General features: G+C 36.8%; 1 protein-coding gene across 1 annotated transcript in view; it reads right to left on the reverse strand.

Moving 5' to 3' along the window:
* CNST (consortin, connexin sorting protein) overlaps window positions 1-27,215 on the reverse strand; it is a 75,540-nt gene that overhangs the window by 17,702 nt on the left and 30,623 nt on the right. Inside the window, exons 3-8 of the mRNA XM_007458077.1 lie at window positions 21,877-21,907; window positions 19,730-19,816; window positions 19,171-19,285; window positions 17,101-17,122; window positions 16,832-16,928; window positions 8,588-9,480 (exon numbers count right to left, since the gene is read on the reverse strand). Of these exons, the coding sequence (XP_007458139.1) occupies window positions 8,588-9,480; window positions 16,832-16,928; window positions 17,101-17,122; window positions 19,171-19,285; window positions 19,730-19,816; window positions 21,877-21,907 (1,245 nt within the window). The remainder of the gene's footprint in view (window positions 1-8,587; window positions 9,481-16,831; window positions 16,929-17,100; window positions 17,123-19,170; window positions 19,286-19,729; window positions 19,817-21,876; window positions 21,908-27,215) is intronic.

The raw sequence follows: 27,215 nt of genomic DNA on the forward strand, positions 1-27,215 counted from the left end.
TTTTTGATAAAGGAGGCAAGAAGATACAATGGAGAAAAGACGGCCTCTTCAATAAGTGTTGCTGGGAAAACTGGACAGCTACTTGGAAAAGAATGAAATTAGAACACTCTCTAACACCATACACAAAAATAAACTCAAAATGGATTAAAGAACTGAATGTAAGGTCAGACACTATAAAACTCTTAGAGGAAAACATAGGCAGAACACTCTATGACATAAATCACAGCCAGATCCTTTTTGACCCGCCTCCTAGAGAAAGGGAAATAAAACCAAAAATAAACAAATGGGACATAATAAAACTTAAAAGCTTTTGCACAGCAAAGGAAACCATAAACAAGACGAAAAGACAACCCTCAGAATGGGAGAAAATATTTGCAAATGAAGCAACGGACAAAGGGTTAATCTCCAAAATTTACAAGCAGCTCATGCAGCTCAGCTCAATATCAGAAAAAAAAACCAACCCAATCCAAAAATGGGCAGAAGACCTAAATAGACATCTCTCCAAAGAAGATATACAGATTGCCAACAAACACATGAAAGAATGCTCAACATCACTAATCATTAGAGAAATGCAAATCAAAACTACAATGAGGTATCACCTTACACCAGTCAGAATGGCCAACTTCAAAAAATCTAAAAACAATAAATGCTGGAGAGGGTGTGGAGAAAGGGGAACCCTCTTGCACTGTTGGTGGGAATGTAAATTGATACAGCCACTGTGGAGAACAGTATGGAGGTTCCTTAAAAAACTAAAAACAGAACTACTGTATGACCCAGCAATCCCACTACTGGGCATATACCCTGAGAAAACCATAATTGAAAAAGAGTCATGTACCACAATGTTCACTGCAGCTCTATTTACAATAGCCAGGAGATGGAAGCAACCTAAGTGTCTATTGACAGATGAATGGTAAAGAAGATGTGGCACATATGTACAATGGAATATTACTCAGCCACAAGAAGGAATGAAATTGAGTTATTTGTAGTGAGATGGATGGACCTAGAGTCTGTCATACAGAGTGAAGTAAGTCAGAAAGAGAAAAACAAATACCGTATGTTAACACATATATGGAATCTAAAGAAAAACAAATGGTTCTGAAGAAACTAGGGGCAGGACAGGACTAAGGACACAGACGTAGAGAATGGAGGGGGAAGGGTAAGCTGCGACAAAGTGAGAGAGTGGCACTGACATATATACACTACCAAACATAAAATAGATAGCTTAGTGGGAAGCAGCCGCATAGCACAGGGAGATCAGCTCGGTGCTTTGTGACCACCTAGAGGGGTGGGATAGGGAGGGTGGGAGAGAGGGGATATGGGGATATATGTATATGTATAGCTGATTCACTTTGTTATAAAGCAGAAACTAACACACCATTGTAAAGCAATTATACTCTAATAAAGGTGTTAAAAATAAATAAAAAGGAAAACAGTTTTTTAAAATAAAAATATGAGTTTTATAATGTACCTAAGTCTCTAGATTAGGTACTATCACATGTTTTTGTAACTAGATTTTATTTGCTTAAAGGGACAATTTAATAAGTATAAAACAGGAAAAGAAATGGTAAGAATATCAAGATAGCATCCCACTTTTTAAGCCCCAGTAAATCATTTAGATAGGTAGATTCTAAAACAGAACTCTTGATTCTCTTCCTCTCAAAACTGCTCCTTACCACCCTACCTCATATCTAATCCATTAGCAAATCCTTTTAGTTCTTCCTTCAAAAATATATCTTCATCACATCCATCACTACTGAGTCCTTCATTATATCTCATCTGAATAATTGCAATAACTGGATTGGTTGCCGTTCTTTGGCCCCTACCTGCATTTTGCTAGTCTCCATAGAGCAGGCAGGAAACAAATCAAGTCACATCTTCTGTTCAAAATCCATTTCAAACTTCTAGCCCCATTTAAATTGAATTTCAGTTCCTTACCCTGGTCTATGAGGCCCTACAGGAACCAGCTCCAGCTTGCCTTCTCCACCTGGAGTTCCTACTGTCCTCCTCCTGTTCACTGTGCTCCAGATGTGCTGGCCCTCCTGCTGGCCCTCCCATTGCCTTCCCCTACACCCTGGTTAATAGAGCCTGTTCCTCCATCCTACCCACCACTTCAGTCTCTTTACACCCCTCCACCCTGCTAAGATTTCTTCAGAGCCACTACCAATATATGAAACTGTACTGTTTGTTTTTATGTGAACTCATTTATTATGTGTCTCTCCCTCTGAGGAGTAAGTGTGACGAGAGCAGGTACTTGATCTGTGTTCACTGGTGCCTCCTTAGTTTCTGCAATACAGTTAGGTGCTCAAGAAATGTGCCAAAGAGCAAATGAATGTATAGATGAGCAATTTATATAAAGACAGCACCTAGCCTATACTTATTTGAATAACATAGCTATTTCCCTTAAAATAATCAAATCTGTCCTTAAAGGTAATTTATTTTTCTAAGTGAACTAGGTCAAAAAAAAAAAGAAAAGAAAAAGAAAAAAGGAGGAAGGCTTACTGTGTATAGGTGGCTGTGTTGGCTCTGTAGAGAATACAAGAAGGTATTCAACAAGATCCCTGCCCTTAAGGAGTCTGCAATTTAGTGTCCAATGCAATGCGCCCACGCCTGCGTGTGTCCTATAATAACAAGGGAATATTACAGGTAGACAGGACTTTAGGAGGAATGGTGTTCAAGCCCCCCCCCTCATTATGGACTTCAGTGATTAAGAAATAATGGCAGCAGCTAGCATTTATTGAGTACTGACCATGGCAGGCGCTGTGCCTGGCACTCTATGTGCTAAAAAGTCACGAACTAGATCTTGAGGGTTGAGAAGAAATAATATGTGGAAAAGAGCTCATCACCTGTGACAGAAGGTAAAGATCAGAGGTGACAATATGTGAGGTGTATCCGGAAGGCAGCAGGGAGGCCAGGCCGACCACAGTATAGGTTAAGAACAAAGGAACGGTAGGAGATGGCATTGGAAAGGTAAAGTGGGCCAGGTTACCAACTGTCCTGAATAACAAGCCACTTAGTACAGCCTTCATCCTGGAGCCAAACGGAGTCGTGGGAAGAGACTGACAAGCAAAAATTATTTTATAGCAGAGGTTTAAATTAACAGTCTGTGTGTTAGACCCAGACCCTCAGGTGTGTGTGGTTTCATCTACAGTATTTCAAAAAGCTATTCAGCCTTCTAGACAAGGCATGGGAACATTCTATTCTCCCTATCACCTCCAACTAAATCATTTCATCTACTACTACTACTATTGTCTGACTGGCCCCTTTGGGTATCAGTTTGAGACCCTAAGTTTATACAGTGCTAATGTAAGACCATTTGGAGAGGGAAACGAGGAATGGGGAAACTTATTAAGTAGCTATTGCAAAAGTCCAGGAAGAGGCAGTAAAGATATAAATTGAAAGAATGATTTAAATGGAAAAGAAAAGGAGCTGGGTGCAAGAGACATGACAAATAAGAGAAGCATTCATTAATTAGAAAATTTAGAGGGCAGGATGAAAACGAAAGGCAAAGACGAGACCATCTGGCACAAAGAAAAGATAGGTAATCCCTGGATAATCCTTTGGGGTTCATTTAGACACTTACATAAGTCCTGGGTCAAACATTTTCCATGAAGCTTCTTATGTTATTGGAAGACTATATTTCCTCTTTTGTGAGGAAGCTGGACTTCCCCTGCTCCCCTTAAAACAGCCATTCAAGGACACCATGACTGCTGTTTCTAAGACCCTCCTTTGTCTAAGATCCAAAGACCAGCTAACTATATGATTTCATAAAATCCTACTGCTTAGTCCCAGCCTCCCATCTTAACTTGGTAAGAGAATCCCACAGTGGCTTGTCTTAATGTAACTTAACTTTCCTGATCTTGGCCAAGAGACAGAGATGAATATTGCACAGAAGTCACTTAGATTAGACAGCTTCTCTGAAGACAAACTCAAAACCAATTTTGGGCTCTCATCTTTCTCCCCATCAGAAAGTTCTAGGCTATGTCCTCCCCTACTTTGTTTCTTGTGAGACAGGTAGACCTGAAGATATCTAAGTAAATGTTGCCAATAAAGACAGAGGGGGTAGGGAACATATTTTGCCCTCTTTCAGATTGAAAGCTTTTTAAAGACCCAAGCAGTAGTAAAGTGGCTTCTTCTCCAGCTATCACAGTAGGATATTATTTCTAAAAACAAAAATCACTTGAATCTGAAGCATTTAAAATAGTTTTCTGAACATATGACATCTCTGCAAACAGATCACACACACATATGTTAAATGAAGAAAAATGAATGGTTTATTTCCATATGGCACATCATGTTGCTAAAATCTGCTCACAAAGGGACCTCGGAATTACATACTATGACTATTTTCAATGTGAATAGATTACTTTTTGTAAAATTTACCCAATACTTGACGTGTTACTTATTTAGAAAACAAAACAACTCCTTCACCCCCACACATGTAACAAACAGCCTACCGTACGCTGAGTGTACTTTATTAGCAATATGAGGTTGGATCCTAATGCCAACTTGAACTTGTATAACATATTTCCTCTCTAAGGTTTTGATGCTAGGAACAGCTAAAGAGTTTAAAGGGAAGACAATGTAACCCTCCCACGTTCCAGAACACAGCAAGTCAATGATTTATTAGCATTACTAGGTTCCTGGGTAAAAGGGGTTTGGATTCTGACATTAAAATAATGTCAGGGGCTTCCCTGGTGGCGCATTGGTTGAGAGTCCACCTGCCGATGCAGGGGACACGGGTTCGTGCCCTGGTCCAGGAGGATCCCACGTGCCGTGGAGCGGCTGGGCCCGTGAGCCACGGCCGCTGAGCCTGCACGTCCGGAGCCTGTGCTCCAAAACAGGAGAGGCCACAACAGTGAGAGGCCCCTGTACCACAAAAAATAAAATTAAAAAAAAATAATGTCAGTATATTATGGGTTTTGGGATAAAATTTCATCTTTTTCTAAAAACTGGGATACTCAAATTCAGCAAACAGGTAACACTTGCCACCAGACAACTGTTAGACTGAGGCTTCATACATACAGCATCCTTCTCTGAATTTTTAATCACTGCTACTGTAATATCATGGCACTCACACAGAAGTTACTCATATAAAAATTACTTAATGAGGGGATAAATAAGTGAATCTCTCTAACTTGCTGACACTCTACATGTGATAAACTTTTTTTCTTAAAAAATCTATGAAATGAGGACTTCCCTGGTGGCACAGTGGTTAAGAATCCGCCTGCCAATGCAGGGGACACGGGTTCGAGGCCTGGTCTGGGAAGATCCCACATGCCGCGGAGCAACTAAGCCCGTGCGCCACAACTACTGAGCCTGCATGCTGCAACTACTGAAGCCCACGCTCCTAGAGCCCGCGCTCTGCAACAAGAGAAGCCACCGCAATGAGAAGCCCACGCACTGCAACTAGAGAAGCCTGTGCGCAGCAACAAAGACCCAACCCAGCCATAAACAAATAAATAAATAAAATATTAAAAAAACAAAAATCTATGAAATGAGCATAAATGTTTTTGATGCTTTTTTAAAACAGCAGAGATTATACTTTTGATGACAGTATGTCACCTTTTTTACATAAGAAAGAACACCAATGCTTCAGATATTAAGCTATCGTTTTACTTAGCAAAATTACTCTGGCTTTGGAAAAGCTTCCCAAACCTAGAAAAGTTTCATTTATACGTCTTTTTTTTTTGGCCGTGCCATGCAGCATGTGGGATCTTAGTTCCCCGACTAGGGGTCAAATCCGTGCCCCCTGAAGTGGAAGCCCAGAGTTTTAACCACTGGACTGCCAGGGACATCCCCCACATGTCTCTATATTAATGAATTAAATTAGTGTACATATTTTCAGTTCTCTATGAGATTTTATACAAAAACTTCACTTTATGTGATGAAACTAATTGTTTAAGAAAAAACACAACAGACACTTCCACCGTGCTGGTAATGGTTATCAAGGCCAAGGTGCACTGAAGCCAGAGCTGAGCAATGCAGAAACGACAAGAAAATGAAAGCAGAGATACAAGAAAAAAGGGGAAAACTGGCAATGAGAGAACGTACTATTATATTTCTACCATAAACACAGTGGTAGAAAGAGTGAAAAGCAGTAAGGAAATCTGTAAGGGGCAGAGTCACTCACAGGAAGAAATGATAGATTTGGGAGAGAAGGACTCACAGGATAGCACAGTGATGTGGAGAAAAGCAGGCTCACAAGCCTCAGTGGTTCCTGAGGGCAGGAAAAATATTATTCGTGAACATTATTTAGTTATTAAGAAATTATGTTCTGTATCCTATATTCACAAAAGTATGGACAAATGTGGCAGTTCCCAAATGCCAAGAACTTCATCTGATTCCTCACTTATCCTCAGCACCTGACACATGAAGATATCCCTAATACAATTACATTGAAAGCACGAAATAAACAGTGTTTGGATTAAAAAGAAGTTTGTACTTATAAGCAAACCCACTATTACCTGGACATTTTACTTAGCTCAAAACTTCATTCTTAGGGTACTAAGGAAGTAGTAAGCATAGTGATTTCCAGTTTTGAAATTTTAAAAACTTTTCCTGACACAGGCAGATTTTATTAAAGGTATATTTTTCAGAACGGAGAAGGAAGTATTCAGAAACGATCTGTTTAGCATTATCATAGGAAGGTAAACTAGTTTTGTTAGTCATATGTAGCTTTTGGGGTTTATAAAACAGTATAACTTAACAGACCAATAGATTTTTTAGGAAAGGGGACCATCATGTATAAAAAGTAACTTCACAGGAAAGACAACTTTAAAATGTACATACATACAATTTCCACCTCTAGCTAGGTGTTATCTACAGGAAAACCCCACATTATGAGTTTGAGGAAGGACTATTCCATTTAGTTGTAGTTCAATGTTAATTTAACAGTAATTCCCCACCACAAATGTCCTTTAAGGCAGGGAGACTCAACAGGAGTACTCTGGTCCTTCTTCACAGTTTATACTTAAAAAAGTAAAATTAGACCATACATAAGGCCGGCTTGATTCCACTTGAAAATAAGCAGTCAGATAATGGTAACTTTTTGGTATTTACAGCTAGATTTGAATATGGTTGTGACTTCCGCTTTGATAATTCCCTGTACCAGAGGTCTGATGAAAATAAACAAGAGAAGGTCCAGTGTTATACTATTAGCTCTATTAAAAAATTTTTTTTTACTATTCTTAAAAATTATGGTTTAAAAATATGTATATATATATAAAACAGAAAACTGTCATTTAAACCATTTTTAGGTGTACTATTCAGTGGCATTAATTACATTCATAATGTTGTATAACCACCACCAAAACTACTAAAAGTTTCATCACCCCAAACAGAAACTCTGTACTCATTAAGCACTACTAAATAATGTTAAGAAAAAATTAAGAAGAAAAGTCAGTTTATGGAGGATTGACTATAAATGGCAATAAAAATACCTAGTTAAAATAAACAAAAGAATGACTATTTTATCTAATTTTGTCAAGAAAAAAATTCAGAATAAAAATCATAGTTGATGGAGAATTGACTATAAATAGCAATAAAGGAAGCTAGTCATATAACAGTAATCATCTTAGAAAGCCTTCACAGGGTTCCGTTTTCATATGTATTCTGTTGTCTATTTTGTCTTTGTTACATTTCCATTTTCTACTTGATGGGTTTTTTTTTTCCAGTGATAATGCAGAATTAGAAAACAATGGATATAAATTAAATTAAAAGCTTATTTGGAAAAAAATATAAGATGAAGAAGAAGAAAAGTAGTTAGCATCCTAATTCTCAGAGAAGTAAACAGAATTAGAGAGTTAGATAGTAACTCCATAAGGCTGATAACTGGTGGAGTCAGTATTTGAACTAAGGCTCTCCAGACTCTGCTCTTTCCACTACGTCAGGCTGCCTTCCTGAGGCGCTATAGTTTCGGTATGGCTTTATTTTTCCCCCCTGAACTTTAAAAAATTGTATTATCAAACAAAGGAGGATGGTCATCTTGATATTCTCTCCTGCCCCCTTTTTTGGATTTTGACTAGCTTAATTACTGTTTAGAGAAACTTTAAAACTTTGAATTATTTGTAATATTTGACTTAGTCAAGCAGTAAGTATTAAGTTTGTTCAAACCTAGAGCTTATAAATCCATTCGGTATCTCCTACTCTTATTGTATTTTAAAATGTTTCCTTCACTCTGCTATACTGTTTTAAAGAATTTTAAAATACATTAATAATAAGAAGAAACAGTGAGTATATATTTTATCTTCTAGATGTATGAGAAGAAAAATAAGATTTCCTTACAAGAATGTAACTAATCTTATCTTGTTAGTAATTCCCAGGACTGCCAAATAAAAATCGTAAGAATGTGAAAAATGAGGTACATAATGCTTACTATACTAGAGGCATGCAATATATTTTTTGAGGTATAAACATCATGATTATACATCATGATTAAAAATTTATGTTAACTAAATTTCCCCCTCGTGTTTGAGGCCAGGGAAAATTTATAAAAACAAGGCAATATTTAGCATATATGTGCTTTCAAATTTCATCTTTTTAATCGTATTTTATATTAAATCATATTTATATTAAATCTCAAATTTACCTCTGCAATCTCTATCCTTTTTGCAAGATCATCGAGAGAAAGACAGCTTTCATCAGAAGGCAGGTTCTCCTGTAGACTATAGGATTCTTCTTCAGGAGAAAGATCTTGAAGGAGATCAGGGTCTTCCTCTTGGTTATCTTCATATGAAAGGGAATCTTCAGTATCTTTTAAGCATTCTTCTAAAAGGCTGTTCAAATAGTCTTCTGTTTCCTTACTGACTTGTTCGTGTTTATCTCCCTGTTCCTCTGGGGCCATATACACTTCTGGAAGCACTGTACTTAAATCAGATACTTGATTATTTTCACAAAGTACACTCTCAGAGCCCTCTGAGTCAGTCTGCCCCTGTGGTGATTTTCCATCACTGTCTGTAAGATCAGGTTGCTGCAGCTCATTTAATTCATTGTTCTCAAGTTGGTCTGTGGGCAACGCCTCAGAAGCATCCTGAAGTAGCAACTGGAGTTCCTTTCTTTGCGTCTGTGAGTATTTACCCTCAGAAATCAACGCAGGAGGTATATGGTCAGAGCCTGGTAAAATCAATGGCTCTATCACTGACTCGCTGGAAACCTTAGGGTCTTTAGCAATGCCCTCTATTTCGGCCACATCTTGGCTGGCCTCTGATTGAGTCAGCTGCAAGCGGCTGTCATCCTCACAAGCATTCCCTGAAGAGAGTAGCCCAGACCTGCTCCCTGCCGACTCCAAGGGCAGGGCGTGGAGCTCCAGTGTGGCTTCAGCGCTGCAGAGCGGCTCCTCCGTGTGGCCCTGCCCTGCAGTTACCGGAAGGCTCAGGGGATCTGCCTGCCTGTCCATCTGATTACAGCAGGGACTGCTCTCGCGGGTCTCTCTTTTATGTTGGCTTTCTTTTCCTGATTCCATGCCAAGACAAGTTTCACTCTCTGAAAACGAAGGAAAGCAAGTTGTTTTAAGATTCAAAACAGAACTTTGTACAGGAGGGAAGAGAAAGGACATGAATAAAATGTGGGACACAACGATATTCTAAACCTCTGAAATGGAAGTTCTACCTGATGGATAATAGTGTCTTTAGGTAGAGGAAACATCCTGAACATTTAGTAAGTAATCCTTTAGATATGAAAATTAACAAAGATTATTCAAAAACATGTTAAAATATGAATATATAATTTAGTCTTCATTATAATTGAAAAAGTCATTTTTTCAAAGGTTTAGAAGATATTCTTCTGAGCTTTATTGGCTGTGTGTATTTAAAAGAATATTTTAAAGTGTAGAAAAATTATTTTCAGTGTATTTAAGACATGGCATGTTAAATAAATATTTTTACATGATGAACCATAGTAATACATAATTTAAAGTGTAAGAAAAACAATACTGGTTCTGATCTATTAAGACTAAACTAAGGAACATAAGTCTGTTCTGTTCAAATTTATTTAAGCATAATATCCTTAATAATAACATCCTTAATTAATGTGTTGGAAAATTACTTTAACTTCTTAAAGGGAGGCAGTCAAAGGTAGTGGTATAAAGCCTAAGTCTTGGTACCAGGCAGAAATGGGTTTGGAATCTTAATATTTCTTTCAATTTCTATTTTAAATAAAACAATTTAAAATACTTTTCTTTCACTTTAAAACTAAACCATTAAAAACTTTCACAAAATATATACTGAATGCATAAACTAGTAGATAAGAGAGAAGCTTGCTCATGATTGAGTTTTTGGTCGATTAAGCATTCCTAGCTACCACAGGAGTTTTAACTTTTTCTTTTGTCATATATTGTTTAATTCATACAAATCATGGGCCAAAGGTTAAAATCAAGGATGAAATATAGTGATGATTATATTCTACCTGGTTTTTCATTTATTGGTACTTTAATAATTACCAATTGGCAATGGCAGCACGTACCATACCAAAGAAAAGAGAACTTAAATGCCATCTTCTGGTTTCAGAGAATCAGGGATGGAGTCTGGCCACCTCAACTCTGCACTGCTGAGCTTATTAGAGTTTGTATTACCTCCCCCATGCCTTAACTTGAACATCAGATGAGGAGAGGACAAGGAAAACTAGGTCTCTTTTGGGGAGAGTACAGCATTCTTTGTCTTGTCCCACCCCAAGGAGTCATTCCAAGTTTGGAAGACTGCAAAAAAAACACAACACACGGACATTTTAATTCCCATTAGGTTGTGTGCATCATCACTGAGCTTGCTGGTCTGCCTCTCTGTTAAGATGCGGGACGTCAGAGCAAAGAGGGCCCCGGCCAGATGGAAAGGGGGCCAAGCTCTCCTCCGCAAGTTCCCAGTACCCTAAGGTTCAGAAGGCGGCCCTCAAAACACATCCATAGAATTCAGAGAGTAAATAGCATAAACACAGGGCGGAGAGGGCCCCACATCAGAGGAACAGGGTGTGCTGTCTCTAGCTGAGGGCCAGTTACCTAAAGGACCACAGATGTCTAGGAGAGCAACTTGGAAGTAAGCGCCTCCTCAGTTGGTCCTGCCGGAGCCACCACACGTCCCCATAGCCTGGATTCTGTCCTATGCACTAATCTAGCTAGCTTCACCAGAGAGCAGACCATGCTCCCAGCCCCTGCAGAGCTGGTGGACAGAGAAGAGCTTTGAATAAAATGAGATTTAAGTGTTATGGTAAAGTTTGGAATTGAAAAGGACTAAGTCATAAAGAATCAAAATGAGACTATTTAATAGCTATAAGTGACTGAAAAGTTAGAGAATGGCCTGAGATGCCATCACATGAGTAGAAAGTGACGTGGCTGACTACAGTTACTTAGACAAAATACAGTCATATTAAGCACCGTTTCTAATGAAGCAAGATACCACTTAAGTGGTGTGTAATAAAGACTACACATAGGTACAATGTATTACTTATAAATACTGGCCTGAAAACAGTTGCTTCATTCCACTATTAGAAACAATATAAAATATGGAAAAAAAGTAGCAATTTAAGATGCAAAGGGCAAGAGTTTCAGACTAGATCAGGAGAGTAGCTATAGTTTGTTTGATGCCATATAAAATCTAAGTGATATTTTTAATACATATTCAGCCTCCAAATCAGACATAATATATGCTATTTTATAATTTGTTGTATCAAATCATGCTTTTGGGGAAAAACTTAAAACCTGTCCTTACAGGTAATGAAAAACAGTCTGCTGCCTTACTCTCCCATCTGTCTGATTCCTGCTCTCTAGGGGCAGCCAATTTTCAATTCCTTTAGCTGTTTCCTCTCATATTTACTCTCCATTTCTAGATAAGACTTACATTGTTATTTATTGACTTTTCAGTTTTAGAGAACACCTACTGACTTCCTACTATGGAAGGGAGTTAGCTCTCATGGTTCCTTTCCCCAACAATGATGTTTTCTTTCTCCTCCTCTAGCTCCCATTACAATTCAACACAATTCTGGGGCAAATCAATATTCAAATGTTTATGTTACTATGGCTTTGTAAATATTGTTCACAACTGACCCACACTATGTACTCTGATACGTCTTCCTTTCTCATTTATGCTTTGTTTTCCTTGGTGTTGATAACTGCCTCATTACTTCATTAAAAAAAAAAAAACTTTACCTATGTGTCTTCAAACTCTGACAGATGTACAACTACGGCATATGTACCAACAGGTAATCCATCAGTTTTAAAACATATCCTTCTTGAGTCCCTGACCTGGAACTCCTCTCCAGGGCTGCTACACAGGTATCATCCTGGAATTTCCTTTCCCAGTGATCCTAGGAATTCATTTTGGCTCTATTTTGGAAACCTTGTTTTCTCTGAATCCCAGGTCTTCCTCTTTGTTTATTCTCTCTTAGTAGAACATTTCCTAAGAAAAGGTACATGGAAGGTAAACTTTCTAAGGTTATTCACATCTGAAAGTCTTTACTTCTTCACCCCTGACTAAAACTTTGGTTGGGTAAAGTTTTCTAGGTTAGAAATCATTCTCTCTCGCAATTTTGAAGGCACTGCTGTATTGTGTCTAGCTTCCAACAGGCCTCCGATTCGGTAGAAGGGGAACATAAAGGTCTAAATGCTTCTTGTACAGTATTTTAGCCCAACTTTAAATGCTTAAATTTAGAGGTACCCTCTGTGCTTCCAATTTCTAAACCTTCCCAAGCAGAAATCAACCTTTTCCCTGTAGACACTTAGTTTCTGGCTTTCTCTGGTATGTTAAGCCAGGTGTCACCCATCTATCTGCTTCCCAGCTTCCAAAATTTTCTGGATGTCATATCTGCTGCTGGGTCCTTGCCAGTTCTGTCCTTCTGGCTTTCTGCCTTTAAGGATCCCCTTCAGATATTTTAATAGTGTTCCAAAAAAAAAGTGGAAGTAAATGTTTGATCCACTATGTTTAACCAAAAATATTTTCTGAATTTTCTACAAGTATGTATCATAGTATAAAACTTATTGTTAATGTTTCTGTTAATATTAACATGAATTTCTGTTAATTGGTTCTCCTGAACCCAAAGATCTAGTGAGGTAAGTTTACTAATCCCTATTGCATTGACTTAAGATGTACTAAAAAAAAATTCTACTCTGATGAAATAAAAATGGAATAAAAGCTGACTGTATGACAGCTACTTAATAATACCAAATTAAAGAGGTATTTCTAAAATGAGAAGTTAGACTTAAACCTAAGTTCTAACACATGCTCTACAAATGCACATACCTTTGCGTTACTCTCTCATCTCCCATTCCCCCATGAATTCTCTTTAGGGAAAAATCCCCTATACAATACATGATGTGAGACTAAAGCATTCATGAATTAACACATTTCTTATATTTTCTGAGTATCTCATTAATTATCATCAGGTAAAAACATCTGAGTGATATCAGGCTTGAAAAAGAAATTTTCAATGCTAATATCTATTTTAGCAGATGGAAAGAAATGTGCCTAAATTAAGTCTGAACTGTTGGTAATAGTATAAATTAGTACAACTTCTACAGCAGTTAATTCAAAACTAAAAATGTACATACTCAGTCATCAGGGAAAAGCAAGTTAAAACCACAAGGACATTCATATCCACTAAAATGACCTAAAAAAAAAAGACTGACAACATTAAATGTCAGCAAGGATGTAGAACAACTGGAATTCTCATATATTGCTGGTGGGGTATAAAATAGGACAACAGCGTTGGAGAACTATTTGATGGTTTCTTAGAAAGCTAAATATGTACCTTCCCTATGACCCAATGACTCCACCCTCAGTTCTTTACCCAAGAGAAATAAAAACATGTATCTACAAAAAAAACTTCCTACTGTTTTATTCATGATACCTCCAACTTGGAAACAACCCAAATATCTATCAACAGGTGTATGGATAAACAAATTGTGGTACAGTCAAAAAGTGGAATACTACTCAGCAATGAAAGGACATGAATTAATGATACATACAACAATATGGGCGGCTCCCCAAAAAAAAAGGATGCTGAGCAATTCTACTTATATTACATTCTAAAACAGGGAAAACCCACTGATAATAAGAGAAAGCACTGGGTTGCCTGGGACTGGAGGTGGGAGGGACTGAGTGTAAGAGGGCTGGGAGAAAGATTTTGGAGTGATGAATATGTTCCATATCTTGACTGGGGTAGTAGTTACATGAGTGTATACAGTTGTCAAATCTCATCAAATTATACACTTAAAATGGGTACATTTTATTGTATGGAAATTGTACTTCAATAAAGTTGATATAAAAATGGGAAGGGAACGATGAATAGAGAACTCAGGATAATGGTTACCTCAGGAATGGAGTGAAGCAGGTGATGGGATAGAGAGGAACACAAAGGTAGCTGTAACAGAACTGACAGTTTAGTCCCTCGTTAGGTATAAGGTTCACAGGTCTTCATTTTTCTATCAACTGTTAAAATGTATGTACGTTTCATATTATTTTTACATATAAAATATTACTTAATAAAAATGAATTAAAATATAAATTAATAAAAACACATGGGCTTCAGGGTCAGAAAAATAGGGTTTAGCTTTGTGTTCTAATTAGTTCTGTTCCGGAATAAGTCACTTACCTTCATTGAGTTTCTTAAAATGATTTAGCCTACCTTAAATTGGTTGTTAGGAGGAAAAGATGAGATAATATACATAAAAGTATTTTGAAAATATAGAATACTACATAAATTACTTGAAGACTTTAATGATGATAGATTAATTAGAAAAGTAGCAATGAATAACACACAGAGAACATTAATGGAATACTAGTAGTAGGGGGTGATAACATGAGGAGGGAGGAAGTGGTGGAGGAAGAGTAATGAGAGCAGCTAGCACATATTTTTCTTACCTTATGCCAGGTACTGTTCTAAACTTTAATGAAATTACTAATTTAATCCTCATAAGAATCCTATGAGGTAAGAACTATTAATGTCCACCTTTTGGAGCTGAGGAAAGGGAGGGACAGAGAAATTAGGCAACTTGCTTATGGTCACACAACTTTTTTTTTTTTTTTTGGCTGCACCGTGTGGCATGCAGGATCTTAGTTCCCCAACCAGGGATGGAACCCATGTGCCCTGCATTGGGAGCGTGAAGTCTTAACCACTGGACCACCAGGGAAGTCTCTTAGGGTCACACAACTTTAAGTGGTGGAGAGAGGATTCATACCAGACAAGTTTGGTGCCAGAAACAATGTCTTTAACCACCACACACACAAAAAAGCAAGTTACTTATTATATAAGGAGCTTAAGACCAAGATATGTAGAGAGAAAGAAAAGGGAAAGTCTACACTGTAGAACATGTAAGACATTAGAAATAAGGAATATGGGGTAAAACAAGGACAATATATTAAATACAAATCATTTAAAGTAATATTTTCATATTTCTTTCTCTCATATTCTTTCTTACATTTCTATGTATTCATTCATAGATCACCAATCTGAGTAGGCTCATTATGAGACATTTGACATTTTTCCTTAAAAGATATTATTTTATCAGACTTGGCAAGATTTCTTTCTCCAGAATTTAGTCCACACCCTCCCCATAAAATGGCTATTAATGAAATGTCTGCATTGTGCAAGTCTTTGAAAATCCACACAACTTACTTAGCAGAAGTATGCTGCAATTTAATTAGAAACCAGAAGACGCAGGTTCTAGTTGTGAATCAAAGCACCAAGCAAGTGGCTCAAACGTGGTATCCCAGTTTCCTGTCTGTGCCACCTATCTCGCAGTAAAGGCCAAGCCAGAAGTAGTGCTAAGCTAGTGCTAGGCAGTGTCAGACTCAAACAATCAGCATGTAATAACAGCCTTCTTCCCAATGTGCACGGCAAAGAGATACATTCACACCCAAACTAGGTGACTATTTTGTGACTTTTTCCCCTAAGATTTTTATGAAGCTCATTGTATTCTGATTTCCAAAATAAAAATGACTGGGAAAAAGAGACAGGAAGAACAGAGTATAGTAGGATTGGCCTAAGGCAACCCAAATTTGCCTCATAAGAGAAGAGGGGATAAAATAAGATTTAGGGGGAAAAAAACGTAAAGAGAAAAAAGCAAGTGAAATTGCAGGCATCATCGTCGTCATCTTACCTATTCAGGCACCTCAAGTCAAAAGACCTGATGCTGCCTGTTTACTATCAGGGCTCTCAGGCCCAGGAACATAAAGCCCAGGAATATAAATTTGTACTAAAATCATAAACAAGGAAAAATAAATGCCCTAAAACATATTTATTTATCTTTATTTTCTAAAGTTTTTATTATGAACATACATTACTACTGTAAGGAAAAAAATTTCTAGAAATCTTTAACTTTTGACATAAGACAGTGCTATAAAATATACTATGAATGCTATAGAAATATATATGTACAAATTAAAGCATACCATATGTTAGTCAACAAAAAAAGGAAGAGAATAAATTACTATAGATAAACTATAAGGATACAGAGCTTATCTTGATAATATCTAGATTTACAGAAAAATTTCTGATAGTCTGTACAAAAACTGATTTTTTTTTAACAGAAAGAGGATGTCTGAATACACTAAAACCAATTCTATTTCAGAGCTTATTTGTACAATCTTGTCATATTCTGTTAGACACATATAACCACCTACTGAAAACATGAAATAATTTTATATTTTTATAAGAATTCAGATTTTATCATTCCTACTACTAGATATCTAAAAATAGAATTACACAATGTAAAAAAATCTTGCTTTGCTATTCGTGTAGGAGGGGTATACGCAAAAAAACTCCTTCACAGCAACTCAGATTAACACTTGTAGAATATTTATTATAAGAGGCAGGCATATCTCTTATATCCCCCTGTAATTTAAAAACATACCTGGCTCTTTGGCTGTAGCTCCTCTTTCCTTTGGATCTTCAGATACTATTAACTGTGTAAAACATTTCCTTCCCAGGGACTTCTGTACAGCTGCTATCTAAAAAGTTTTTTAAAAAGAAGAAGAAGAAAAAAAAAACTTTGGAGGAAACTGTTACATTAAATTAGAAAGCTGAAAATAATTTGAGAAAGGTTTCATTATTTTCTAAAACAGTCCATACAACAAACATGACACATTTTTCCTATAGACATTTTCAAAGAAAATCTCTTACCTTATGTTTGGATAAAAGAGGACTGTAGAAAAAAGAGAGAAAAAAAAAGAATTAAAAAAAAATTACAGCAGCAATATGCTTCCAAACAAATGTCACTGAAAGGGCTGTAAAAAAAAAAAAAAAAATAGAGCTTCTCTGGATTCTAATATTAGCACAGAACATTTCCACTGCTGAAACATTACCACTGGTTCACACAGTTCAAACTGCAGCTATCTCATGTGTTAATCTCCTTAGATGGCCAATAACTAATGAAAACCTCCAGAGAAGCTATAAATACTGAGATTCGGGGGGAAAAATGTCAACCTTTTGCTAATAATGTATTTCAAGAGCATTTCACAGATATTATTAAAATTTTAGTTTATGTCATTATAGTCTAAAATTATGGTGGAAGATAATTTTATATGCATTATCCATAGAAAAGGATAACAAAAGTAATCTTTAAATATTATACTTTAGGAAATACCCAAGATAAAAGAATGAATATATTCACCAAAAAGCATACACAAAAATATTCACAGCCATTTTATTCATACAATTCAAAAACTGGAAACAAACCAAATGTCTATTAACAATATAATGGATAAATAAATTGCTGCACAGTCATATAATGAATCCACACAGCAGTAAAGCAGAGCAAGTTACCATAACATGTAACAATATGTAACACCAACATAACCATGGGCAAAAGAAGCTAGATACAAAAATCTACTCTGTGTGATTACATTTATATTAAATTATAGAACAGGCAAATACACTGTTATAGAACTCAGAGAGTAGTTACTTTGAGGGATGGGTACTGACTTTGTACACAAATTAGGGAGATTTCTGAGGGGCTGGACTGTCCTGTATCTTGGTCAGACTGGTAGTTACGCTATGTATCTGTACATGTACAAATTCATCAAGCTGGGTACTTTAATGTATGTATAACTCAAAAATATTTTTTATATTAAAAATTTTAGGAGTATAATTTTGGGAAATTATCAAATTTAAAACATAAAAATTTGGGGTTTTGTTTACTATACTATCCACTGTTCATTAGCCAGAAATTCTCTAGTGATCTGAAGCAATGTGACTAGCTTTTAAATTATGCGTTGGCAAGTTACTTTATATTTAAAAAGAGAAAAAAAAAGAAAAAAAATCATGCTCATATTAGGTTCAATAAATATTTGTTTTTAAATAATTAAAACATTTGTTAACACATTAAAAAATTATTAGTTCCATGGGAAGGGCAGAAAAAGTGTCAATATATATTGAAATTCTGAAAGTAAGAAAACAATCTCCTTTAACTATTTTAAAAGATTCCATTGTTTAAAACCTCTACAAAGTCAAAAGTTAACCTATTTAACTTACTAAGAAATTAGGTTATAATGCAAAATCCATAAAAATACTGTTTCAAAGGTTCAAACTGACTAACACAAGAAAATTGCACATCTCAGAAATCTGCACTAGTTTAATCACTATCATGTCCCCTCATCTTTAAAATTCTGAGTCTTCAAATAATGAACTAAAAAATATATTTAAGTGCTTTATTATTACTATATTCAGTTTTAAAAATCCAACTCTTTGATACAAATCAAACAATTTAAAATTATCTGGTAAATGGAGTTTTCCTTCTACAGTATTTTGGTTAAATACCATAGTGCAATTGCTTTCCAGTATCAGACTAGTCTTAAAAATGTGTTTTTACTATAACATAGTATAGTAAAAACATAGAAACATTGACAAACATACAAACATTGAAAAACAATTATAATAAAAAATCCTAACACAAATTTTTCCATCTGAATCGCCTAATCTCTTAACCAAAAAGTAATTGAAATTAGAAGTTACATTTAAAAATTTCTAATTAGAAGGTGCTTTGAATTTTGTAAAGTAGACCTTTCGCTGAGTTTAGTGTAAGAAACAGATAAAAGCTGAGAAAGGAACCTAATCATTTTATCAATTTTAATTTCTCCAGTTGAAAGCATTAACAAAACAAAGAAATGAATCTTGCATTTCAAATATTCAATGCTACAGGGCTTCTTCAATATTCTATTCAAACTCATTGTAAACAAATACTGAAGTACTTACTCTTGATGTGTTGTGCAAAATTTAGCAAGCCGTTCAAAATCCTCACCATTAAATCCTTTTTCTGAATTCCTCAAAGATGTAACTGTATGTGGTTGTACAGTTTTCCATTTTGTTTCTAAATTTAAAATATTTGTTAATCACTGGCTGTTACAAAACATGTTTAGGAGGGAAAAAATAGATAACTGGCACCACTGATAAAGATCATCATGCAAAAGTATCTTCTCAACCCCAAAGTTAACATAGAAATAGCTAAGTGATTACTTTTCATTCTAAGTAAATATTATCCCAGAGACTAAATTAGCCAATAGGGCATACAAAGGTATCAGAAGAAATGCAAACAGTTGCAAGTGTTCTTTTCTTGGCACTGATATGAAGAACAAAATACAAAGGGAAAACTTTTCTTACAATGACATAAACTTTTGGTAAAAATGCTACTTTCTTTGCAACATTAACTTGACTAGAAATGTCTATTTCCTAAAACTAGGTCAAATATGTTAACTTTCTAGAGAGCAACTTGTTAGATTATTGATAATCCCACATTCTGTTAGTCTGTACTCACCCCACTGTTCTTGAATGGCAGAAAGATTTGCGAGCAATTGCTCATGATACAGTCGTTCGAGCTGAATGAATTTCATTGCTTTCTCATCTGAATAGAAAATTTGAGGAACATAGAAATCCAGCCTAAAGAATAATGTCCTATATCAGTTGATAAATTTGAAGCTTACCAAAAAATGAGAGGACTCTAAATACTTTTAAATTTAAACAAAACTTAAGTAAGGTTTCTTGGTTTTGAAGTAGGTAAATTTTAATGTAGCATATCATGCAGTAGCTACCTGGGTTCTATTCTATCAGCAAACAGCAGAAACAAAAAGAAGGTTTTTTTTTTTTTTAAATGTCTGCATGCTGCAATTTATTTATTTATTTATTTATTTATTTATTTATTTTCTGTACGTGGGCCTCTCACTGTTGTGGCCTCTCCCATTGCGGAGCACAGGCTCCGGACGCGCAGACTCCGGACGCGCAGGCTCAGCGGCCATGGCTCACGGGCCCAGCCGCTCCGCGGCATGTGGGATCTTCCCGGACCGGGACATGAACCCGTGTCCCCTGCACTGGCAGGCAGACTCTCAACCACTGCGCCACCAGGGAAGCCCCAAAAAGAAGGTTTTAATGTTCAAGGAATGCCTGCTTGCTAATAATATCTCTAGGAGAGTCAATTAAATATAATTTAATTAGAAATAGGACCCATGTGGAATCCTGTAATCTAAGTATTCCCCCCACCCCCGCTTTTTTTTTCTCTCCTTAAATTACCTTCTGTCAAGCAACTATGTTACCCTCTAGTCAAATGTTTGTTTCTGATTTCAACTGCCTGTGATCCTTTACTTATTTCTCACTGAACACTTAAAAAAAAATTAACTTGCCACAGTGATTTTCATAATTATGTGCTTCTACTTTTTTGGTAGATTTTCTTATAAACTGCTGTCTTCTCCATCTGTATCACACATTTAGCATCATATGAGGTCATAATAAATTGTGCAACTGTCTACCTTCCTTTGGGCCATGTTCTAAATGTTGACCCAGAAAGAAGGAAGAGAAAAAACTCACTGTTTTAGCTTTTTGTCCTTCCCATGATCACTCAGATGTATAATTCTCTCTCTCATTTGTAGTCTTAAAGATATGCCAGGAATCATAAAATAGGCCAGGGAGAAGCAGACAATTCCATTTTCCTCTGTGCATGGCTTAAAAGTATATCAATGTTTCTCAAACTTCACTGAATATAAAAATTTGAAAATCCTGCTAAAATAGAGATTCATGGGTCTGATCCCCAGAAGCTCTGATTCTAAGGCCCATGAATTTTCATTTCTAAGAAGCTCCCAGGGATGCTGATGCTGATCTGAACTGCACTACATCATACTCATTATTTGGGTGGTTCTAGCTTCCTTTCCATAAGAATTTGATTTCCTACATACTTAGAAATGAACTGCCACTGTCTGAAGTTTCATTTAGTAGTTTATTTGATAGGGTTCAGGATGATAACTGCTTATCCCTCAATCTGTGGTGAAAATCAATAAGGTTAGGAGGAAAAAGAAATCACACAAATAGGGAAATAGAGATACTTAGGATACATTCTTTCTAGAGTATATATTGGGCCATCTTTCAAAAACAATTTCAAATGAGGAAAATTTAAAAGCTAAGGGAATAAATCTTTCCTATACAAAAGTTAACATGCAGTCTCCTTTGAGAACATTTATTCTGTTTATTACTAGTGAAGAACTCAATCTTCCCTTTACTGATATATAGCTACAATAAGACAGTTATGAGATTTACTATGTATAATACGCTTGACAGACTCTAACATACAAATATTACTTGACTTGTACTTCTGTTTAATTCAAAAGAAAAAAAATTCAATGGGTTGTTTGTTTTGCAACATGCTTTCCCCCCTCCCCCCAACACACAAATATTTAGATTTTGGTAAAATTAGGGCTTGTTCATGGGAGGTCAAATTTGGGTGGTTCTAGAGAATTTTCTGGAGTGACAAATTCCCTACATCTTGTTTTCTGAGATGGTTACATTGGTGCATACAACAATTAAAACCCAGTGAAAACAACAGATTATACCTTTCATTGTATGTAAATCTCAGTTTTTAAAAATGGGCAGTTCTCTAAGAAGTCTGTGGATTTCTCCTTGTAATTAAGAAAAGGATACAGTCCTCCTCCTGGAAATAGGACTCTGCTATCTGTTAAAAACAAACAAAAAGAGGAAATTAAATTAACATTTGGATGAAAAGACAAATTTAGAAGAAACCAAGACCTTGAAATTCTCAAAGTCTTTGATATTGAACTAAGAAAACTCTTATTTAACTACATCCGCCAGTTCAGAAAAAGTCAGACTGTAGGCACAGGACACATTTCTGAAGTCACTTATCTCAAGAAAAGCAAACATAGACATTCTTTGGTCCATATACAATCTCATTCTTCCTACTCTATTTAAAGTCAAAGCAAACATCACTGATTCATTAGAGTTTAGAAGTAAGAACTCTAAACAATGAGGGAAATGCTACTGAGGCTTATAAAAGTATACTATGAGTGAAAGGATGACTTTATCGTAAATTAAAAAGTTGAAATATGTCATGTCACATGAAATCTTAAAACCTATTCATTTCATTTCTGTTTCACAAACTACCTCATGGGACACTGATTTTTCATTCTTTTTTGATATTTCAGAAAAGGACAGACCAAGTGCTAATAGCTGAGCAATGATGTTTGGAATATATATACAAAGCGCTGCACAGTATAAAGGGCACTGGATGGGAGGATGGGGTTCAGAGACTCATGATCTGGACCCAGTTGAGGCTTATCATTTAGCAGATTCATTCTAGGGCACCTTTAAATTTAAAAATTCTTTGATTCTAAAAACTTTGGGATCTTTTATTTAGATCTTTATTTAGATATGGCATTTATAAATAGAATAGTAAAACCGAAAGTATTCACTGAGAAATATTAGCATAAATTGACTACTGTCATATTTAAAATATTTCATTAAGTACTTTACACTTTCAAACAGTTTTCACTGATTTTTAGTAAGTCTCTAGTGAAAAAGGTATTCCATTTATTGATCACTATCTCCATTTTCCTGGTAGCTGCCAAGGCAAAGAGCAATAAAGCACTTGTCAAACCTATAAGCTAGCAATAAAAAGGAATGGTCTTTCTCAAATCCCACAGTGGAAAAAGGATAATTTTAAAGGAAATATTTGCCTAGCTTAAAGTTTATTCTATATATCTAACATTCTTCCAGAAGCAACATAGCAATATAGATGGACTCAACCACATCTTTGTAAACTGTTAATCAATTAGCTTGCAGATTTCCGTGACAGTTCTAGTACCATAAGTGCAACCAAAAAGACAGGGTCATGGGACTTCCCTGGTGGTGCAGTGGTTAAGAATCTGCCTGCCAATGCAGGGGACACAAGTTTGAGCCCTGGTCCGGGAAGATCCACATGCCACGGAGCAACTAAGCCCGTGCACCACAACTACTGAGCCTGTGCTCTAGAGCCAGCGAGCCACAACTACTGAGCCTGCAAGCCACAGCTACTGAAGCCTGCAAGCCTAGAGCCCGTGCTCCACAAGAGAAGCCACCACAATGAGAAGCCTGCGCACCGCAATGAAGAATAGACCCCGCGCGCAGCAACGAAGACCCAACACAGCCAAAAATAAATTTATATATATATATAAAAAAAGACAGTGTCATGAAACCCAAGGTCTCAAAAATAAAGGACATTTCCAAGGTGAAAGGGCAGCTTGAAAAATAAATATACAGATCATTTGCCCTATAATAACTTACCCCTGGCAAGTCTAGCCGGGCAAAAGAAAATGTGATTTTCTTTGATGCCCCATATGTCTAGATCTGGGAGGTAGCCTGGTATAACAGAAAAACGTGAGGTTTGAAAGTGAATAACCTGACTGCGTTCTAGTCCAAGCTTTGCCACTACCAGCTGTGTGACCCTGGACATGTTGAGTCTCAAACTCAGCTTCCTTATCTGTAAAATAGGGACAATAATACCTACAACTCTGAGACAGGGCTGCTGTAAGGACTAAGTGAGGGAATGTGTGTCTAGCACAGTGCCCAGCACATAGCAGTAAGTGCTTAAAATGGTTTTTGAGTCTGACTCTGGACCAGAAGTGAGAGAGGCAGAGTAGAATTATGTGAAGATGTAAGTTGAAAATCACTTTGGGATGGTAATAATTTTAAGGTTCTCCTGGTTTCAGGCTTCTTTTACCTACCAGAAACAAAAAGAAAGGGAATTAGGAAGGTGTAGTTTTTCAGCCATAGTGTTACAGAGTGGCTTCAAGGATCCCAGCGGAGCCATATCCTGCCTGAGTCTGAGATGAGTTTCAGTATAAGCTCATTGAGCACAGAGTACAGCACTTGATCTTTTTCTTCTTACTTCTATATGAGAAACTTCTAAGTTTATGACTTCAGTTACATATTTAAAGCTAATCTGTGGTCATATTAACTAAGTCAGTGTAGGAAGATTACTCAAACCCAAGAAAAATAATTTTTAAATGGAATCTTCAAGAGCTAAAAGCATATATCTAAAGTAATCATAGTCATTATATCAAATGGTCTTTAGCATATATTCATCCATATAATATCATGTTAAAAATAATATAATTGTCTGGGCTTCCCTGGTGGTGCAGTGGTTGAGAGTCCGCCTGCTGATGCAGGGGACACGGGTTCGTGCCCCGGTCCGGGAGGATCCCGCATGCCACGGAGCGGCTGGGCCCGTGAGCCATGGCTGCTGAGCCTGCGCGTCCGGAGCCTGTGCTCCGCAACGGGAGAGGACACAACGGTGAGAGGCCCGCGTACCGCAAAAAAAAAAAAAAAAAATAATAATATAATTGTCCCCTAATTAACTCTTCCCATCCATACTTCCTTATTTCTGTTAGTGGTACTACCATTCCTTTCAACTGGATATCCTAGCATTATTCATCTCTGATTTCCTCTTCATCCCCTTTTTTACTATCTACACCAAGTCCTTCCATCAAGATTTCAAATTCACCCCTCTGGATTTACACTGTCACCATCTTAACCTAGATGCTATTCTCACCTTATGCCTGAATTATAAATTTCTTCTTTTAGCTCTTATTTTTATCAAGATTACACATGTGTATGATTTAAGGAGTCAAATAGTTCTATGAGGTGTGTTAAAAAAGGCCCTACCCTTCTTGCCCTATTCTCCTTTCTTCAGGAGCAAGCACTTAGATTTCTCTTATCTGTTTAAAAATATATTTTTTGTTGTATCTCTAAACATTATGCTTATATTTGCTATATCTTGATTTTTTCAGTTTTAGAAAATGAGGATTGGGTCTTTTGCTTCTCCCCATCCAAACCCTACAAACATATACAACACACACTTTCTCTCACATATTCACCTATTCCACGTTATTATATTGTAGTAATAGGTAGATAAACATTTAATGTTTACCTTATTATGAGTTAAGCCAAGTAGTAAACTCATTATTTTTCCTTTCCTGAAAACTTTTTGTTTTCCCTGGAGTTTCTTTTCCCTTTTTTAAAAAAAAAAAAAAAAGTTTTCCATGCACTTATCACTTATACAACTCTAAACAGTCCACCAAGAGTCTAAATCTTCCCTCAATACATTCGGATACCGCAAATATTCAGAAATAGGAAAATGATATAAAAGTTCCTCCCCAGACCCTTCTGATCTGCAATAGAAGTGGTTACTCTCTCCTTGGTACAAAGCTGTCATCTTTGAATCTCCCTCACCTAGATATTCCCTTCACCTCTCTCCTGGTAGCATCCCCAGTTTCCTATATCTCAATCTTCCTGTTCCTTGGTTTACTCCCTTGTTTTGATGGAGTACATCATCTAGCGGCTTCCTGAGAAAGGATGGAAAGGAAGCACCACAGACCCTGATGTAGGAACATTCTTGGTATATCTGACAAACTGCTAGGAGGCCAGTGTACCTGGAAAGGAGTGAACAAGAAGGAGAGTTTTAGGAATTAATGTCTAAGAGGTAACAGGGCCAAATCATGTAGGATCTCGTAGGCCATGGTAAGGATTTTGGCTTTTACTCTGAATGCGAAGAGAAGTCAGTGGATGGCTTTGAGCAGAGAAGTAACATGATCTGATGTAACATTTTATCTGAATCACAATGACTGCTGTGTAGAGAGAAAAAAAACTAAATGGAAATAAAGGTAAAGCAAGGAGGTTTCTACAATTAGTTTACTGCAAGAATCCAAGTAAGATTTGATAATATCTTGCACTGAGATGGTGGCAATGAAGGAGGTAAGAAGAGGTCAGAATCTGGATATATTTTGAAATACAGTGGCAGGACTTGCTGATTGGATTTGGATGTGGGGAAAAGTGAAGGATGACTGCAAAGTATTTGGTCTCAGCAACTGGAGGGATGGAGTTGCCATTTAACAAAAGGGGGAAGACTAGGAAAGCAAAAGATTTTGGAGAAAAAAATCAAAGTTTGATTTGGGGCATCTTAAGTTTGAAATGCCCATGAGATGCCTCAGGAAGCTGGATGTTTAAGTCTGTAGTTCAGAATTGAATCCTGAAGCACTTCAATGTTTAAGAATTAGTAAAACTTGGAGGACTCAACAAATGAGCCAGAGAAGGTATGTCCAGTGAGGTAAGATGTAAAAGCCAAAAGTGAGGGGTCCTAAAAGGCAAAAAAAGAAAATTCTGTAAAATAGAGTATGTGGTCAACTTGTCAGAGATTCTGATACTTCCAGTAAGATGAAAACGGAGGACTGACCACTAGATTCGCATGGGCACGCGACATGGAGGTCACACCTGGCCTTTACAATGCAACTTTGATGGAGCAATTGGCACAAAGGCCAGATTGGAGTGAGTTCAAAAGAGAACTGAGGGGCTTCCCTGGTGGCGCAGTGGTTGAGAGTCCGCCTGCTGATGCAGGGGACACGGGTTTGTGCCCCGGTCCAGGAGGATCCCACATGCCGCAGGGCGTCTAGGCCTGTGAGCCATGGCCGCTGAGCCTGCGCGTCTGGAGCTTGTGCTCCTTAATGGGAGAGGCCACAACAGTGAGAGGCCACAACAGTGAGAGGCTCACGTATCACAAAAAAAAAAAAGAGAACTGAGTATGGAATGTTACCTAGGTAGAATTCTTGGTCAATATATTTTAACCTGAATCAAATCATGAAGAAATAATCAGGCAGATCCTAATTATGGGACATTTTACAAGAATTCTTGAGTCTTCAGAAGTGTCAGTGTTATAAAAGTATAAGCAAATAAGCAAATAAACAAAACAAAACAAAAGGCAGGGAATTGTTCTGGATTACCAAAGACTAAAGAATCTTCCCACTGTGTGCTCCTTCACTGGATCCTGGATCTGGGGAAAACTAGTTATAAAGAATATTTGTGGAATAACTTGAGGGAAACAAATATAGGCTATATGTTAAATAATATTAAACCAATGTCTCATTTCTTGGGGTTGATAATGGCATTGTAGGTTATGTAGGAGAGTATCATTGTTCTTGGGAAATTTATGCACA

Source organism: Lipotes vexillifer, unplaced genomic scaffold, assembly GCF_000442215.2.
Source record: "Lipotes vexillifer unplaced genomic scaffold, Lipotes_vexillifer_v1.1 scaffold1315, whole genome shotgun sequence".
In the NCBI taxonomy this organism is placed as follows: domain Eukaryota; kingdom Metazoa; phylum Chordata; class Mammalia; order Artiodactyla; family Lipotidae; genus Lipotes; species Lipotes vexillifer.